Source organism: Lissotriton helveticus, chromosome 11, assembly GCF_964261635.1.
Source record: "Lissotriton helveticus chromosome 11, aLisHel1.1, whole genome shotgun sequence".
Taxonomy (NCBI): domain Eukaryota; kingdom Metazoa; phylum Chordata; class Amphibia; order Caudata; family Salamandridae; genus Lissotriton; species Lissotriton helveticus.
Window position 1 is genome coordinate 1045096144 of NC_136072.1, and position 20334 is coordinate 1045116477.

Below are 20334 nucleotides of genomic sequence, written 5' to 3' on the forward strand. Positions count from 1 at the left end.
AAAAAGAACCATTTGAAACTTAGGATGCTAATGATGGGAGTCAATGTCTGAAAAAAGGAAAATGCACCGAAAGACAATTAACTCACTAAAGCTGCCAAAAGAGCCAACAAAGGCCTACATTCCCAAACCTAGCTAGCAGCCAATCCTTCAAAAAAAGAAAGGGGATTTCCAGCATATAACAGTCACTATCTAATTCACCTGCCCTAAAAACACCCTGTGTGTGACTCACCAACGCAGACAGAACACTGTGGCATTCTTTAAGTCTAAAGTAATTAAAATCCCCAATTCCATCTGAAACAACCCAGAGTTTTGCCGATACCACATTTAAAACCCTGCCTGAGGAGGCGGTGTTTGAGCTGCCCATTGAAATGAAAGCATGCAGCTTGCCTGCCGAGCCCTTGTCTTCCTCGTGCATGAAGGAATCCCCCCTTTCCCTCCGAAGCCGGTGTTACAGCAATGATAAATGACTTTCTTCTGGAAAAGTAGCTGGTCCCTGCTCCCTGAAACTATCTGCACCTCAGACTACCATGGACAGCTATTGTCCGACCTACGCTGGTACCTTAGCCCAGGAAGTCCTGGAAAGAGAATCAGCAAGACCATCAGAAGAATATGCAGAGCTGAATCTATCAACCTCCATAATGTCTTGTGGATGACGCCTGCATCGAGTAGTGGCTCGTGGTGGGAGTGCTGCGGTGGGGTGGGGCGGGGCAGGAGCAGGTTGGGGTGTAGTAAACACCGGCATACGGCCGAACAGAGGTAAGTAAACAAATAAATAAATAAAATCGCAGAGCATTGCCAAATGCAATGCAGCGTGCAACAAAATTCATTTTATTTATTTGTTTACTTCCGTTGGGCTCTATTCCGTAGTTTACTACCCCCACCCTGCTCCTCCCCCACCCTGCCCTCCGCCCCGCAGCACTCCCACCACAAGCCGCTACTGCCTGCATCCGCCCTGGGTAACATCAGTTTGCACCTCACTGGCTGAAGCAAGAAGTCCTCACTAGTCTTTACCCTCTAAACAGTAGACCGTATAGTCTGGGCTACTGAAATAATGCAATTGTGCATCCATTTGCTACATAGTCAATCATCTGCCGCATAGTCTACAGATTTAACCCCAATTAATTGTTTCTAGCTCAAATGGTTCAAAAGTTACTAAAAATGTGACAACGTGTGTTGCTGCGCAGTAAAAAGCCCAATGGAAAGCTGTACTGGTCACCTTTCTGTTGCTTATTGCTATGATTGGATATTAAAATGGTACTAATGAGGTGCAACCAGTGCCCCCAAAGTGTTACCAAGTTTGAAAAAGGTGAAATAATGAAGTAATACAATGACAAAATATGCTGCATTATGCCTCATAATTAGCTTTTTTCTTGCTGCATAATTTACTCAACCCTGCCACATAATTTGGTCCTCTCTTGCTGCATAATTCCAGTTGCCCGGGGTATAGTGAATGATACAGTAAACCACTGCATACTGATGAAAAGGCTAACATTGTATGTGGTTGTGCCTGAATCCACTATGAAGTGTATCGGATCCTTCCCCTCAATCTTGGCCAACGAATATGGTTTGGGCGAGTAGAGTCCTCCATTATGTGCAGCACTGCAGTAATCCTTCTTACAAAGCTCATACCAAACCTCCTCCCACTACTATGATCTCCAAATAAACACTTTCTAGACCCTTCCTTCTTCTATCCCTCCACTATCCTTTTCAATCCATCTAACACTTGCTTGTCCACCGCTCACATTAATTTCATATTTCCCTATGCTAATTCACCACTAATACTTCTTGGGTTCTGGAGTAGCAAGCTACTTGTCGAAAAGCACTTTGGCGCCTCGTCAGGAGTAGTAAGCGCTATATAAATGCAATTACAAAATCTGCTCACCATCTATGTGCATCCCCTGGCACAGTTTTTAGAAAAACACCAGGTGTTCTTAACCAGCTTAGAAATCAAGGTTGGTAACCATGGCAACATAGCTTGCTGGGAAGCATGTTTAATTGGATATAGAGAGCATCCTTTGTAATCGCAGAGGCAAGTCCCAAGATTGTAGGTATGGGCGGTTCAGAGGCTGACTCCCTGTGTTTCGGCTTCCGTTCAAACCTGGGAGTGCACCATTCACCTCCCCAGGAAGTAAGGAATGTGATTCCATTCAGATTACTTGTTCACTCCCCAGGTCTGCGCAGTAGTCAAGAGTGTCATCCTGCATATAGAAGCGCAGTTGGCGCTAGGAAGGAAAGCTGGGTGACCCCAGGAGTTTCCAGCACCCTCTCCACATTGTAGGGTGGCTGACCCAAAGGGACTTAGGCAGCTTGCTTCAGTGTGGGCAGAAAGGGTTTTTTAGCCATGTATCTACCTGGTTGTGGATTAATGGAGGTGAGCGCGCCTCACTTGGGTTTCATGAACACGTAGATAGTCAAACTTTGCCCCGCACCTGTAGAAATGAAGGCCAGGTGACACACTTCCCAAGAGTTTTCACTTTAGATAAGTCCAAACAAGAAAACACCTTCTGTTTATTCCCTGTACCTGGGTACACTATCAAAGCAAATAAGAAACCATATGCACGGTGTGTGTAGGGCCGCATAGAGTCTGTCTCTTTACCACTACAACCAAGAGTGCTGTAGACACCATTTATCAGTCGCCAGGGGTTGCTGCTGCGACCCTTGGCTTCCCCATTTTATTTATTTATTTATTTACAGGTTTATATAGCGCTATGAATAAACTCCCGTAGGAGTATCTCCGCGCTGCAGACAACCGGTACATAAACTGACAATGAAGCAGAGATCTTTAAAAGTGCTGTAAAACTCCGATAAGCCTTCAGGTACTAATTAAAGTAAACTAAACAGAAAAGTTTTCAAATATTTTCTGAATTTGAGATGGTCATTACATTGCCTCAATGAGAGCGGGAGTGAGTTCCACAGGTTAGGACCTACAACAGAGAGAGCTCTGCCACCTAGCCTAGATTTAGTTATCTTAGGAACATTTAATAGCAGCTGATCACTGGATCTAAGAGAACGGACGGGAACATAAGGAACAAATTTGTTCGCCAAATACTCCGGTCCTAATTGGTTGAGGCCTTTATGGATGATGCAACAGGTCTTAAACTTCACTCGTTGGCGTATTGGTAACCAGTGAAGTTTATGACGTAGCGGTTTGGAGGGGGGTCTGGGGGGTGCATTTAGCACAAGCCTAGCTGCTGTATTCTGCACCACCTGTAAGCAATCCAGCACCTCTTCACTTGCACCTGCCAAAAGACCATTACAGTAGTCAAGCCGACTGATAACCAAAGCCTGAACTAAGGTTTTCCTATGGGAGTCAGGGAGGAAAGGGAAAATTCTACGGAGGAGACCAATCACATGGAAGCAAGATCCCACGGTGGTATTAACATTTTGCTTCATGGTCAGCTCCGGCTCCAATCTAACTCCCAAGTTCTTGACTATTGTTTTAGGCTCGGGAACTGGGCCCAAATCAGAAGGCCACCAGTCTAGGGACCATAAGATCCTAGCTTCACCAAAGAGCATCACCTCTGTCTTTCCAACATTACATTGAAGAAGGTTGGAAGACATCCACCTTGCAACTGCCTTCATCCCATCGTAAAAGGATTGTAAAATTTCCGGGGTAAGATGTTTAAAAGGGAAGAGCAGCTGCGTATCGTCAGCGTAGGACACTGGGCAGAATCCAAAAGCTCTAGCAACATTTGCCAAGGGAGCCACATAGGTGTTAAATAAGGTTGGGCTCAAACAAGAGCCCTGCGGGACCCCCTTGGTAATGCTAACTTCCTCTGACTTAAACTCACCCATGGTGACAGATTGGGTGCGGTTGGAGAGGAAGCTTTTGATCCAGTCCATTGCCCTACCGCCGATTCCACTCACAGACAGTCGTTCGATCAGGATGGTATGGGAAATCGTATCGAACGCTGCCGATAAATCCAGCAGCACCAGGACCACAGAGTAACCTCTGTCCTGGTACAGCCGTAGATCGTCTGTTATCGACAGTAAGGCCGTTTCAGTACTGAATTTAGGCCTAAAACCTGACTGCGAGGGATCAAGGCTACCAGATTGTTCTAGGTAGATGGATAGGTGCTTATTGGTGTGCTTTTCAATGATTTTCCCTAGAAATGGTAATAGGGAAATAGGCCTCAAGTTAGACATGTTGGACCAAGGAGTAGATGTATTCTTCCTGATAGGTCTGACTAGGGCTTTTTCCAGCACGATGGAACAACTCCAGATGTAAGTGATAGGTTCACCAGTCTTTGAACATCGGGACCTAGTATACTCCCCAGCGGACCCATAAGTCTGGCTGGGAGCAGGTCTACCGGACTTCCACTTTTGATATCAAAAGACAGTTTCTGAACCTCTATCAGTGATATTTCAGGAAAGTCATGAAAGGAGCAGGTATTGATAGGTGCTGTCTGTATCAAAGTGCGATTATCTAGGCTAGTGATATCAGGGCCGAGTGTCTTTATTTTGTTATAGATGGCATCAATTTTTTCTGAGAAGAAACAAGAAATACTATCACAGAGATGTTGTGATGCCATGTCAGCACTTTCACAAGCTGCTGGTTTCAGAAATGTATTGACAATCTCATATAAAACTTTTGAATCATGACCAGCAGCTTCTAGCTGAGCAGTAATATGATTTTTCCGTGCTGATCGTATGGCTTTATGATAGATGTTAAGATTAGTTCTGTAATAGTTTTTGTCTTCCTCCCTGGATGATTTTCTCCATGTCTTTTCAGACTTTCTAGCCAGGCGTTTGAGACTGCGTAATTCCTCTGAATACCAGATCTCTTGTTTTCTAGCAAGGCTAGTTTTAAAAGTCTTTATCGGGGCAATGTGCTGTACTGCAGCGTCAACTGCAAGATCCCAATTGTAAAGGGTAATGTCAATGTCATCTGTATAAACAATAGGGGGAGGGAAATATTTTTGCTACCCCAGTCACTGCCTTTGCAACCCTTGGCCTCAGAGGTGGCAAAATCAGAGCCTGGAATACAGGAGCAGCTCGCCCTTATGGATGTCGGTTAGAGCTCCATTTTCCTGGTTTTCTGTCAAATATTTTATTACACACATACTGAATAATTTTATTCACTATTAGTGTAATAACAAATGGAGTATAATGAGCTTGAATATTACCTCATATGACAGCTATATGGTACATAAAATAAGCTTTTGAATGCATATTGTATGCATGCATGAAGGAGAGTGTGTTTATCTGAGAGGGAGTTTGTGAATATCAATCAATCAATCATGAGTTTGTATAGCGTGGCTCCTCATCCGTGAGGGTCTCAAGGTGCTGAGAGGGGGTGCTGCTGAGCAATTTGGGTATGGAGGCAGTTCGGGCTGGACTGTTCCCATGAGGCACAGGGACAGACTGATTTACATATGGCCATGTCTGAACTGGGGTGGCGGAGTGAGCTAAAGAATGGTGATGGATTAAACCCAGATCTGTTGACTGGGGGTGAGTGTTTGATTTGCTCAAACGCTCCGTCCATCATCCCCTTTTGTATCGCTTTGTTCGCCCTAAGTTGGCAGGGTATGCTCAGACGTGAGTCCCTTGCTCACTTTGCCACTGGATTCAAGATAGCCTGGCTGATGAGGGTTATGAACCCGAAACCGGTCCCAGGATGCTGGTTTCCGGTCCAGGGAAGACATGGCTTGGCAGTTCAGGCTGGACTGTTCCCATGAGGCACAGGGACAGACTGATTTGCACATGCCCATGTCTGAACTGGGGTGGCGGAGTGAGCTAAAGAATGGTGATGGATTAAACCCAGATCTGTTGACTGGGGGTGAGTGTTTGATTTGCTCAAACGCTCCGTCCATCACCCCCTTTTGTATCGGTGTGTATGTGTGAGTCAAAGTAAATGTCAAAAGGTGTGTGATGTTCCTCCCACTACCTCTGGCATTCTGATGAATTGACGTCCATGAAGAGGGCCCTCCTGCCTCTCATCGTTGGAGCTGTTGGCTTGCAGCGTTGGCACACATAGATGGGGTGAAGTGGTTGGAGTGCAGGTTCAGGGTATAGGAAATGTTACATAAGACCGAGGATTACAAGATGTAGGAGTCACATGTCAGCCATACTGGTAGGCAGTATAGCTTGAAAGTCCTTGGTCTGAAAAAGCACAAATTCAGAATTTAAAACATAAAACTAATTGTTGGGGGTTCTCTTTAATAATAATAATAATGTATTTCTACCCAAATGAACCCTTTTTGCAAGATTAGGTTAAGGAAAGACTGGGCAAAAAACCCTGTAGGTCTAATATACACCTTGCAGTTTGCATGCACTTCTTTGATGACAGTTAATAGCTCATTGTTCTATATTAGGGTTTTAACTTATAAACTGCAAGTAACAAAATGATCTCTCTGACACAAGCAGTATCCTATTGACCTATTAAAATTATATGCACATTGTGATCTGCAGGGCACACTTTCTTAGCACCAGGCATATTAACCCTCTGAGCTACCTTAGGAGGAGTCGAACTTCCACTAGACAAAACTATGTCTATCTTCTCAAGGAAGATCATTAATCACCGGAGTTATCTTGACATTTTTATTGATGTCGGAAAATTGCTGGAGGCAATAAATATAACAGCAGGTGGTTTCCAAGACATAATATATTTGCAAACAGGGCTCCCCCACCCCAGTCAACGCCTGGTGCGGTGGCACCGATCGCACCGCCCTAGAGCTGGCGCTGGGTTAAGCACCTGTTAATCAGCTGGGCAGGCTCCTTCTGAGTCCTTCGTGGTACAGATAAAGGAAAGCTCTTACAGATCCTCTCCAAGGCAGTCGCAGGATGTAGTGTCAGTGTGCAGGGAGGGATGCTCAGGTAGCTCAAAGCAGGCTCCAGGGATGGATGAACTGCAGTGGGCGACGGTCTGCTACTATCTCGAGGGGGTCCTGTCCTTCTCCCAGGAGGTATTCATGATTCCTGGCAGCAGCAAACCACACCCCATCCTCTTCATCTGAGAGGTCTCACCATTCATACTGGACAGCCAAGGAAACACCAGAACAGGTTATGCAGGTGCATAAACCAGGCTGTCACACTGGAGGTGAACCTGTGAAAGTGTACTCATGCTCAAACAGCCTTGTTAGCAGTGCAGTCCACTGGTAACCAGTAGCTTCAGGGTTGAGTGCAGAGTTCTCTACACCATACAGAAGGGCTGACACTGAAATTGGGAAAGATCGTGCCTTGCATTTTGATGGACTCAATCTTTCCCTATTCAAGCCTTCAAGCATGCGTCTTAAGCACACAAATACCCAGAGTTGTCCAGGTGCTAGCTCATAACAGCTGGATTTGGTTGATTTTGGTGAAAAGCCATGTTTTGAGTGCCTTCCTGAAAAACAATTTGTAAAACAATAAGTGCCAGGACCTTCTTCAGTAGGCCACTGCATCGTGACTCATCCATTGCCATCACTAATGCTACCAGTGATAGTACCAACACAACTACTAACCAACGCACTACTACAGGTCTGACTATTTCAGGCTCCAAATCTACAAGAATGGCTTGGGCGACAGGTATTAGTCATTTTTTATTTAAATTGAATTAATAAACAACTGTTGCTGTGTTCATCTCTAAATTAGACAAACAGCGCCACCGTGTGGCAGGCTGTCCTATGTTCCGGTGTTGGAAATTAAGTGCCAGTGCTGAGCACCGGAAACCACCGGCTCAATTAAGCACTGATTTGTTCTACTCCCCTATGCTCTAAAACTCACAAAAGGAAACATGCCGTAACACTACAAATAAAGAAATCATGAAATAGTAGAGGCCATAGTAAACCTAGTCCTCATCTGGTCCCAGAGACCCCTTCTTATCAACACCACCTTGACCCGGGTATTTGTGGTTTCAGTGTTATCTTTAAAGGCACAGGCAGACAGAACAGCCCAAACTGGTGCAACTGTCACATAAATGTAGAGTGTGAAAGGACTGAACCCCTGCTCTTGGCTCCAGGGTTTTAACTTACGCTTTTCAACTTGTTGAAAAATGAAATCACTTCCTAGTAACCCTGTTCTGCTACAAGTCAGGTGCACTTTCAGAAAAGCATTCTTATGAGTTCAGGAGCGTCACCTCCCATCAGCCAACATTTTTCAAATACCGTTGCAGCCTATAGGCAGATTTCTTTGAGTTGTCTATGGCCCTAGGCCAGTGGTCTTAACCTTTTGACTTCTGTGGACTCTCACTGAGTCATTACTGGAAGCGGCGCCCCTGTCTCAGCATTTTTGATGATTTTAACCGCAAAACAATGCACAAAAAATAGATGAAGTTTTTCTAAATTCAATTGAGTCCATTCATTACCCATACTGTATTCTATTTGATACACCAGCACTGCTCCCACGAGTCAATCTCACTATATTAATTAATTTTTAGCCTTCCATTTTTGCCTTCAATTTCAAATTCCCTCAAAATTACAGAACATTTTAAAATGTTCAGTTGTACATTTTGCTTCTTTATTTATATAACTTTTTTAATTTGGTAATTCTATTTAGTTTTCCAAGTCGTCACAAACCCCCTGAGTAGGCTTCGCGGACCCCAGGGGTCCTTGGACTATAGGTTAAAAACCACTGCCCTAGGCCATGGAATGCTTTGATCGGAAACCTGAGAATTAAGTTGAACTACATGCGTTTCATAAAACCTTTTATGGCAGAAGTATTCTAAATTGCCTTCCACTGTCCGTGCTTAATTTGCAAAAATAAAAGGGAAAAAAAAGTTTGTGCCAGATTCCTTCTTAGGATGCACTGCTGCTTGCACCGCCCATTGCCCCCTACTATTGCAGCTAATGACCGCACCCACACAAGTAATAACTAGCACACACCCACAGGTGTGACAATTCAGACTATTCAAGGGCACCCAAAGCTATTAAAGCGGTTTCTGCAACAGGTATTAGTCATTTTAATTGTGTATTGAGTTATAAAACAAACTGTTGTTGTGCGCATTTCAAAATTAGACCATCCTCGCCACCGTGTGGTGGACTGCCATATGTGTTGGTATTGATAATTCATTGCTGGTACCCAGCATTGGAAACCAGCGGCTCAAATTAAGCACTGATTAAGATATTTATGCAGCAAAGGGGTTATCGCTGTAGAATAATGGACATGATTTCCCCTTACTGACCCCACACTAATGGTTTTTAAATGTCTTTAAATATTATTAATTCTTTCACAATAGATTGATCATGCTGTAGTATTGAAAGGCGACACACAGTGCTTTATAAAACTTCAAATAAATGTAAAATGGCAAATTGTTCCTCAGAGTAACATTTATTCCAATTGTCTAATTCTAGTCCATTCCCTAGTAGTGGTCCAATGTAAGGCAAGCAATAATTTAAAAAAATCTCTCACTATCCTTCATCATTAATTGGACCAAATATGAAAATTCTTTATTACCGTTAATATTGTCATCAAGGTGAAACTAATGAACTCTGGTGCTTTACCTTTTTATGCGCGCCAACATTTTACCAATGTGTGCACTTCTAATCTCGACTTACATTCAACTTGGTTATAGATATTGTGCCGTGATCGCAAGGACCGTCCTTGCAGGCAGTTACTCCCATTGTGTAATTCTTCTCAGTTTGTATGTTTGTAAGGAATTCTCCAGCCTATTGGAGGACAGTGGCAAGGATTAAATGGACAGTCCACTGTCAAAGGAATTTATTTGCCAAATAATTGAATAAACAAGCATTGGCAAACCCAACGGTTGTGAGTTTTATGTGCTAATGCTGGCACTATGAGCGCATTAAAGCCATCAAGAGCAAGGAGAGGCTTATAGCTGTTAAATACTCCCTTTTCGGTTCAATACCAGCACCCAAGTGAATGACAGAATGATGCACCCAAACAGCCAATAGCATTAGGTGAGAGACGAAAATCTCCACTGAGCTCAGTCAAGAGGTGATTGAAAATTTCTCAAGACAATGACTAAAAGAGGCTAGTCAAAGAATCAATGGCTGAAAGGGGCAGACCCAAATCCCACTCTATGTATATTGTAAGCAGTAGGGCAAGTTGATACCTGTGCTGGCAAAAGCCAGACTTAAAATGTAAGTTGGCACTTGCCTGAAGATAATGCAGCTTCTTTCAGTTGTGTCAGCCAGGCTGCAGAGGTGTGATCGCATTGCTTCTGTCAGTGGAAGTATTTCATGTCATCCCGAGTCCACACAGGGGCCTTCCTACCATCCCTAAACAAACTCATCCCTGCCCAGTGTCACGAGGTCATGGCTTACAAACCAGGAAAATACACATGTCTGACTGTCTAAAGTTGCAACGTCTGCAAAACACCACTTCTGATTTGACATAGTTTTAGAGAAATCGTACATGGCCTCGGTTCTATGTTGTTTTTAAATATGCATGTTTAAGCCTTCATAAAATAAAGCATTTCAGTGTGACGCGAAGCATGTGTGCTTTGTGATATAAACTTGTAATAAAGCTGCCCGTCAGCCTTTCTAAGCCTGCTCTCCCGTTTGGTTGAGACCTTCCTAGCAGAAGTCTGAAGTTGAGTCGAAAAAATAGAGAAACCTGAGACGGGAGTGAACTCTAATGGGGTTCCGTTTGCAGGCATCTCCTTGTATGGAATCCCTCAAATCACTGCTAATAGAAACCTAGCCTGTCTTGTTTCCATGACAACCGCTAACTACAGCGAGGGGAAAGGTAAGTGCGTGGGTGCTGTCAACGAACAGACCGTGCTTGACACGCACTCTCACATTCTCACTGTCCCTGGATTCTCTCACTCTCACCCTCCCTTACTCCTCCTCTTTCCAGGCTAGCTGGACAGACCTCTACACCTTTTGTGCCCCAGGCCCTTGTCTGTGTTTTGCTCTTTGAACATCTCGCTTTCCACGAGGCTTTCGCTTGAGCACAGTTTAATAGTGGGATGCTGTGTCTGTGGTGGCACTTCGTCAAAACCAGGGCCCTTAACTACAAACTATATTCTGGGACCACAGTCGACCCTTTTGTCTTTGCAGGGGTCCATGAGTTCACTTGGGCCCAGAGTCTGAAACTACATTACCCAAAACACACCTCTTCCCATACAGGGAGAGAGTCCTTTGTGCCAGAGAACAGAATGGGCTTGGGCATTTCTTCCTGCTCAAGTTTCAGGGCCATCCTAGGGTGACGGAATGGCCTAGAACAGGGGAGGTCAAGGGAGGTCCCGGAGAGCCAGACCCACCCTACATTTTGTTGACATTGCCATAGGATACTTTTTCATCCAATGGATCTAAATGGAACTTAGTTTATGCTTTACATAGGAATGTGGTGTTTGATGTTACGTTTATAGAGGTATCATATTAATTTTTCTCTGTAACGCCCATCATTCCAAAGGGTATGCATATTTTTATTCATGCTTTACAACCATTTGTAAGTGTCCAGTGCTGCTGCATTACCTGCTCTGATATACAGTATATTAGAATAAAGTCGCCTCTCTTTCTTGAGACATTGATGTCGCTTCATACCCAGATGCCGTCCAAACACACCTTGCAGGGTAAGTTTGGGTATCTTGAATGCCCCACGGAAAGATCCCAACTGGACAAAGTAGTTTCTAGATATGAGCGCTGCAATTTATAGAATGAGACCGAACCTCACATTATTCAGCCAGATTTTGTACCCAATTACAATTTTACCAATGATTACAAGAAATGACCTGGTATTCAGCTTTAAGACCAGTTTCATAGTGTGAATTCTCACAAACCACAAGGTTTTAACAATGCAAATTCTTCCTGGTGTTACCTGACTGAATTTCTCCTCCCCAAACAGTCTGGATTTGCCAGAAGTAATTTATGACCAATTCTAAGCTTACTGCTACATTTAGGATGAGGATGTACTTTTTTCCATTTTCCTTTCACCTGTGTGTTAAATGTACTTTCTTTTTCTTTCATCCAGCACTTTTGTAGCATTATTTTAAATGTACAGTTTATTACGTTTTAAATATTTAAAAATTATTACTTTTTAAGCAAATATTTTGGGATAATTGAATTCAAATAATTTTAAATGCAATAAACTTTTACTTTTATTTATAAAAAGATTACATTAATTTTTAATGAATTGTTTGTTATTATTGTGCCAACTTATTATTCTTTTTTCAAATACTTTCTTTTTTGTTAACCACAAAGTAATGCATTACTTTTTTAGGTCTTGCCTGCGCTACAGCGCATGCGCTACTCGTTGGCGATAAATTTTGTGAGAGAGGGATTTCAGAAAAGGGCTTTAAGCCCCGCTCCTCATTTTCATTGGCTGGCGTCACCGTTTATGCTAAACGGTGGCCTGCCATTGGAAATCAGCGTTTTTTGTTGATGCCCTTTCGCCGCCAATCCGGACTGGGCCGCCTGCTTTACTGCTGTCGCAAAACCCTTTCTTATCTTTATGAGGCCATGTGTTTCTAATTAGCGTGGACCCTCCACGCTAATTAGAAAAACATGGTCCCATAAAGCTCAGAGATCAATGCTTGTCCTATTTTCTCAGTGTCTTAGTAATGTGCCATAGAGGCATGCTTTTTCAAAAAATAAATAAACGTACCTTGCTGCCGCCAGGTCCCACGTCTTCTCTCCTGCTCGACTGTATCTGACTCCAGGTCGGAACAGGAAGCAGGCAGCCAGGCTTGCACCCCTAAGCCGATCACAACGTTGCATGCAGCGTTGTGTTTGGTCTGAGTGCCATGACACTGCGCTCAGCCAGGGGCTTGAGGGGTGGGCATGTTCTCCATGCCGGCTGTAATGCAGCATGCGTGGAGAACAGGGGAGTGCGCATGACTCTTTTGGGCGGCCTGAGCGGCCACAACAAACCGCCATTGCGCACAGGAGTCTTCTGCCACTCCTCCCCTGCAACTCCCCCCGCCCCTTCACGCACTGCTGCAGCAGGAGGACAATATAAAATGATAATAACATTCGGTTAATATTATTTTATTTTTTCCTTTCTTTGCTGCTCCCAGCAGTGGGGCGACACTCCTCCATCTTAGTGGAGGGTCCGCCACTGAGAGGAAGTGGTGTTTTTGGGACGGGGATGCCTAGAAAAGTGGGGAAAAGTATAGGGGCTTGGAGGGAGTTTAGAGGGTTTTGAAGATCAGATAAAAATAGAGCTATCGAGTGCTCAATGGGTCACATCAAATTGTTTGCATGGGAGGTGACTATAATATTGTAACACAATGTGTAATGCTGTTGTACTGATGTCTCACAATTGTCGGTCCCCTTTTTGAGAAACTGAAAAATGTACTCATTACCCGTACATGCTGCATGATGCCAAATTCATAAAAAGACTTCTGAAAAAAGCAAAAGATTATTATACTTGCTTTTACTGTGCTGGATTTATGGCCTGTGAAATGATGATTTTTGTCTCAGCTGATTGTTTTGGTAAGTATTGTCAGACAAGTTACCAGTTGAGCCAGACATGTATCAGGCCCTGGGTTGCATCTGAATTTTTTGATTCCAGAATCTTGTCTTATGGCATTCTTCTATTTTTTTTTTTTTAGGCCTGCAGTTTTGAACAGTGCTGAAAACTTCACAGTTTTAATTAAGAACAACATACACTTTCCAACATTAGATCATACAGTGTAAGTGAAATCTCTGTGCTCCTGTGTGTTGCTGTGCACTTTGCATTGGGGCTGGCTAGTGCCACTGCTGCGTAGAGGATGGAAATCTGTATAACCCCATTTAGCGCTCCATAAAACTCTTCTCCCACCCCACTTTCATAACCAGGCTAAAACCACCACTCTCTGGTTTAGAAAAGATGTTTAAAGAAGCACCTATGAAGCTGGGTATTGTTTAAAGGAATTAAAAAATGTCATCCCTCTTTTATGCAGGTGTTAGGCCTGTTGGTCTACTAGCCTTCACCCTAGAATCCAGAAATAGCAATTGGTAGCATGCTGGTTAATCTGTACCTGATTATAGTCGGTGCATAAATGTGTTCCTTGTCACTTCTACAGGACAAATATCCCTCCAGTCTTCAACGTATCCTGCACATTTAACAGATTCACATCTCAGCAGTGCCCCATTTTTCGACTAGGAGACATTTTTCAGGAAACGGGGGAGAATTTTTCAGATGTGGCCATTCAGGTAAAGCACTTTGAGAGCTGAGACTCATTATATTTGAATGATCCGTTTATCATTCCTCACACTGCATATTTTATTACAGAATAGGGAACATGTCTTTCCAAGAATAGTCCCATGTGGTTGTGTGATGGGAAATCTGCACATTGTTACATGTTGCTTTAATATATGAACAGAGACGTGCAATGTTTTTTTCCTGTTTGCTCTTCTGACTGACGTGGTCAACAATTAAGTTCCTTAATAATTGTTTAATTTTGCATTTTCAGGGTGGAGTAATGGGCATAGAGATCAATTGGAATTGCAACTTGGATAAATGGTCCTACCACTGCAAGCCAAAGTACGGCTTCCGTCGATTGGATGACAAAAAGCAAACAGAGGCATTATATCCTGGCTATAACTTCAGGTACTCTATAACTTTGCTATTCCATAACTTCAGGAACTCTATATCTTCAGGTATTTCATAGCTTCAGGCATTCTATAAATTCAGCTATTACATAACTTCAGATATTCTATAACGTCATGCTCTCTATACCTTCAGGAACTCTATAACTTCAGGTTTGCTATATCTTTAGGTATTCTTTAACTTCAGAAATTCCAAAACTTCAAGTACTCTTCAACTTTAGGTTCTCTATACTTTCAGGCACACTAAACCTTTAGGTACTTCAAGTGTTCTATAACTTCATACATTCTGTAGCTTCAGGTACTCAATAACTTCAGATATCCCATAACTCGATAACGTCAAACGAGCTGTATCTTCAAGCACTCTATATTGTCAGGCTTTTTTCAACTTAAGACGTTCTATCACTTCAGGTACTCTACATCTTTAGACTTTCTATAGGCTTAGGCGCTCTAAATGTTTAGGCTCTCTAAAACTTCAGGTACCCTATAACTTCAGGCACTATGTAACGTCAGATATACCTTAACATCAGGTACTCTATAGCTTCATGTATTCCATAACGTCAGACACTCTACATTTTCAGGCACTCTAAATTTGGGTACTCTTTAACTTCAGGCCAGATACTTCATACATTTTGGTATTCCATAACTTAGGCAATTGATACCTTCAGGCAAACTATATCTTCAAGCACTCTATATTTTCAGGCACTGTTTAACTTCAGGTATTCTATAACATAAGACACTCTATATGTAACTCCTGTTACTCTATATGTCAGGTGCTCTATAACTTCAGGTGTTCTAATTCTTCAGATAATTTTGGGTAAACTCCATTTTATATCACTGAGGAGGACACAGTGAAGGCTTCTGGGAAAAGATGATATGACTTGACAATAGGAAAATGATGCCATTACCACAATATTGCATCAGAGGCATAAGCCTTCGGAGCAGGTGTTCTGTAGAAATAACACTTGATTTAATGTTGTTAAATGAGTTACTCCTAATTCACTTACGATGCCCATAGATGAGAGAGCACGAGAAGAAGTCGAGAAACACAATTCAGAAGGACGGAATAGGAAAGAACGTGTATGATGTCTTGTCGCCACATTCGCTTGTACAGGATTCTTCAAGGCACTGTTGAGGTAACAGAAGAGAAAAAAGGGGGAGTGGCACGGAGCAGACCGGTCCGGATGGAAGAGTGATCCGATTTCACTAAAATTGTTTTAGTGACATTGTGCCAGTGAGTGTGCATGTCACTAGTTAAGCACAGTGTGTGGTGTCTAAGTAGTCTCAAAAAGATTGTGCCCATGAACAATATTTTGGAGACCTATATGGTTACCAGTAGCTTGCTCATTCCATCGAATGACCAGGCGAGGTTCCTTCAATTCCTACACCTGCCGGTCCCAGGTGTGAAGCTCAGCAGCGCTGAATCAGATATTCATCTTTTAGTGGTTAGTAAGAATACCATCACATTTGGTTACTACGCCTTGTATTTGAAAACAAAAAATGAAAACATTGTGCACATGCTATGCAAAAAACAAGTTATTATTAGGTCATGTGAGTCATTTTCATAACATTATGCCACCCTCAGATCTCCTCAAAGCACTTTCGGGGAGAGGATAGTTGGAAAAGAGTTTGTTGTAAAGGAGAGGCAGGGTAGAATGAATGAGGATAGGTTGCATAACTCAAGACTGGTTTGTCACCAAACAGTGCAATAGTGGGTTGCGTAATGTGTGGGCAGAGGTGTTGGAGGAAGAGTGTAAGTGATCACATTGTCTATTGACAGCTGAAGTCCGGGATATTTGGCATGTGCTTGGAAGTGAAGATAGTTATGTGATTTTGCTTTCCCAGCATGGTGTTGTGTGGAACAAGAATCTTTCTTAGGTACTCTTGGCACATACTACAGGAACAAAGTTATGCTGTATGAATATTTTGTTCCATGTAAGTCATACAGAGAATTAAGTATCACAACCAAGTACCATTGCAAGGAAATAATGTTGACAAACCTAAAGCTTTACAGATTGGTAATAGATATTTTGTTTGGGAATGAATCACAAATTCATAAAGCATTTCATATTTCTTTTTTATATTCATTCAAATTGTATGCTCTATCATTATTGCATGGAAACTGTCGGGAATCCAGAACCGGGTGCCAAGAGTCCACAGGAGTGAAGAGAAATCCCCTTAACCTCCAAAAAACAACCACAGGAATGATGTGCAACATACACTCCTATAGGCTGTTCTCTAAAAGTATGGGGGAAAATTCCAAGGAGTGTCCACCACTCTCCCCATACATGGGGCGGAATCACAGGAGGGAAACAGGTCTGTCTGGTCGCAAGGATGCTGCAAGAAAATAATATGAGGATACCAATACACTGTGCTTAACATTCACCTACAATTACATTGACATGTGATTAGCATCGCAGTTCACTTACCCCAGTTATGTCCCAGAATGTCCTTGAAGCAAGTAGTGGGTAAGGTAGCGGACTCGGGGAAACAGGAGTCCTGATACTCTGGGATGGACTACTCAGTATCACATTCACACGACACTCAGACCAAGGGAAAAATATAAAGAGAAACAAAGGGGGTAACACGGGGACTTGAGGAGCAATGGCCGGCTCTTCTGGGGCAACGAAGAGCGGAGCATCTACTCACTCAAGAGAGGCGAAACCCGGCCCGGGACTAAGCACCAGGCGGAGTAACACTCTCTCAATAGGTAAGAAGAAACTTAAAAGGGCGAGTAGAATAACTCAAGTTTTATTCACTATGAGCCTGGATCAAAAGGGGACGATTGAATTGACTTCTCGAGTCGGATACAAGTTGTGCAATAAGGCTGTGCACACAAATGCGGGGAAACATGAACCGGCTTCTCTCACCAGCCGGGACGTGCACCAAATGCCGCAGAAAGGAAGGAGCACCGGCTTTCCTCGCAAGCCGGAGGCGAGCAGTACCTTACGCGGTGAGGTCCGCGATGTGTAAATAGATCTCCGCTCAATTCCAAAGTGCTCCTCTGAAAACGGAGGTGAAGGGTTCTCAACAGGACGGGCAGGAACAGGGAAACGAGCGAGACGCTAGGGGTAATGGCGTAAGCTCGAAGCAGGAACAAGGAAGGGGGCGATGGTCACGGAAGTAAGCCAAGCGTCGGCTTACAGCTAGAGCGTCCCTTTACGTTAGTTAGGGACCGTCTCCAAAGTTCATAATCTTTGCTGGCTCTAAGGGAATGAGGTCAATGAGACATGGGGTTTGCATCTAGCCACATGTCAATGCCTAACTCTCGCTGCAGGTCTCAAACCCCTAACAGTACCCCTCCCCAAAGGCATATTCAGAGGACGAGGTTTAGTGGGATGGAGATTGTGGAATTCTCTTATCAATCTAACAGCGTGGATGTTCTCCGCTGGTTCCCATGATCTGTCTTCAGGGGGATAACCTACCCAGTCCACCAGGTACTGCAGTCTACCCCTAACTCTGCGAGAGTTCAAGATTTTCTGGACTTCATATTCTTCTTCTCCCTGAATTGTTAGAGGAGGGGGAGGTGTGTCAGGGTTTACAGGAGGTATGTATTTTTTGAGCAGGGAGCAATGAAAAACGGGGTGTATTTTTGTTAGTGGGGGTAACTGTAGTTTCAGGGTGACTGGGGTAATGATTTTTACTATAGGAAAGGGTCCTATGAATCTGGGATGGAATTTTCTTGACCCTTCTAATCTAAGATTCTTAGTGGAAAGCCAGACCTTCTCTCCTACGGTGTAAGTGGGTTCAGTTCTTCTGTTCTTGTCTGCCTGTTTTTTCATGGCTTCTTTGGCTTTGTGTAATTCTCCTTTAGCTTCTTCCCACACCTCTTTGATATGCTTATGATGTTCCTCTAGTGCTGGGACTTTCACTGTCTTCCGATCCAGGACTAAGGGTAGCATTCTAGGGTGTTGTGCATAATTAAAAAAGAAAGGAGACACGCCTGTCGCAGAGTGTTGTGAATTATTATAGGCAAATTCCGCCAGAGGAAGAGCTTGAACCCAAGTGGAAGAGAAGGTGGTGAGTAAGCAGCGTAGGTATTGTTCGAGGGTTTGGTTGGTTCTCTCGGTCTGCCCATCTGTTTGGGGATGGTATGCTGTTGACAACCTATGATCTATGGATAGAATAGAGCATACCCCTTGCCAAAACCTGGATACAAATTGGGGGCCTCTTTCAGAGATAATAACAGAGGGCAAACCATGGAGACGTACAACCTGCTCAAGAAACACCTGTGTTAATTCCTTGGCTGAAGGAATCTTTTTTAAGGGGACGAAGTGAGCCATTTTAGATAACATGTCAACTACTACGTATATGGTGTTGTAACCTTGACATCTGGGTAACTCCGTAATGAAGTCCATGTTGATCGAATGCCATGGTGCAGAAGGGACGGCTATGGTTTTTAGCAACCCTGTGGGTGCACAATGAGACGCCTTTTGTCTAGCACAAGTAGAACATGCCTGAACAAAGGCCTGGATATCTTGCAACCTGTTCTCCCACCAAAACCATCTGTGACATAGATTCTTAGTCTTCACACTTCCTGGGTGTCCGGCTAGAACACTATCATGGCACCATTCAATTATTTGTTTTTGTAAGACCTGGGTGGGTATAAATAGTTTATTATCGTGGTAGTATAACTCATCCACGATAGTGTTGGCTGCGTTTTCTTCCCATTGTGCATGAGGAATGGTACTATACTGGGCTTTTAGCTCTTCAAAGAAGGATTTATTTGTGTCTCCCACACCAATAATTTTATGTACAGGTATGATAGGTAGAGAGTAATCCCCAGTCTTTTCTATAGTGTGGCCCAAACGGGATAGCGCATCCGCCTCGCCTTGCTGAGGTCCTGGACGATAAGTGATGATAAAATCGTACTCACTGAAAAAGGATACCCATCTCATTTGTCGGGGAGTAAGGGCTCTAGCCGTTCTGAAAAACTGGAGATTCTTATGGTCTGAGTAGATGGTAACAATATGAGGAGAACCCAATAAGTGATGTCTCCATTCTTGGAATGCTAATTTAATAGCCAATAGTTCTCGTTCTCCGATGGTGTAGTTTTGCTCAGCTGGTAACAAGGTTTTGGAGTAGTAAGCAATGGGGTGCAGTTGTCCTGTGTTTTTGTCTCTTTGCGACAATACTCCACCCACCGCATATTGGGAAGCATCGGCTTCTACAAAAAATGGTTGGGTGTTGTCTGCATGTTTAATAACAGGAGCAGTGGTGAATTTGTTTTTTAAGGTCTGGAACGCTTGTTCCGCTTCTTCGTACCAAAGAAAGGGTAACCCTTTCCTTAACAACCTGGTTATAGGTGCCACAGAGTCAGAAAAATGATCAATGAATCGCCGATAAAAATTGGCGAAACCCAAGAAGGATTGGACTTCCTTGACTGACGAGGGACTTGGCCAGTTTAGTAAGGCTTGAATTTTTTGGGGATCCATTACTATTCCTTCCAGGTTGATGATAAAACCCAAAAAGTCTATTTCTTTAGTGTGGAAGGTGCTTTTGTCCAATTTAGCGAACAATTGGTTCTCCTGTAGTTTTCTCAGAATTTTATTTACATGATCAATGTGATCCTGTTCGTTCTGGGAGAAAATGAGTATATCTTCAATGTATACTATAACAAAGATGTCCAGGTATTCTCTAAGTATATCGTTTATGAAGTATTGAAAAGCCGCAGGGGCATTACAGAGGCCGAAAGGCATTACACAATACTCGAAAAGGCCGAATTTTGTCCTGGAGGCTGTTTTCCATTCATCCCCTTGTTTAATACGAATAAGATGGTAGGCTCCCCTAAGGTCTATTTTAGTAAAGATTTTTGCTCCTCGTAGCTGGTCAAGAAGAACAGGGATGAGTGGAAGAGGGTATTTATTTTTTATGGTAACTTTATTTAACGCTCTGTAATCCAGGCAAGCTCTCAGACCCCCTT

The 20334-nt window shown here is 43.2% G+C and overlaps 1 protein-coding gene across 1 annotated transcript in view; it reads left to right on the top strand.

The window, feature by feature from the left end:
• The window catches only part of LOC144792471 (P2X purinoceptor 7-like), a 215639-nt gene that overhangs the window by 116975 nt on the left and 78330 nt on the right, over window positions 1-20334 (top strand). Inside the window, exons 6-8 of the mRNA XM_078667500.1 lie at window positions 13436-13516; window positions 13889-14018; window positions 14279-14415. Of these exons, the coding sequence (XP_078523626.1) occupies window positions 13436-13516; window positions 13889-14018; window positions 14279-14415 (348 nt within the window). The remainder of the gene's footprint in view (window positions 1-13435; window positions 13517-13888; window positions 14019-14278; window positions 14416-20334) is intronic.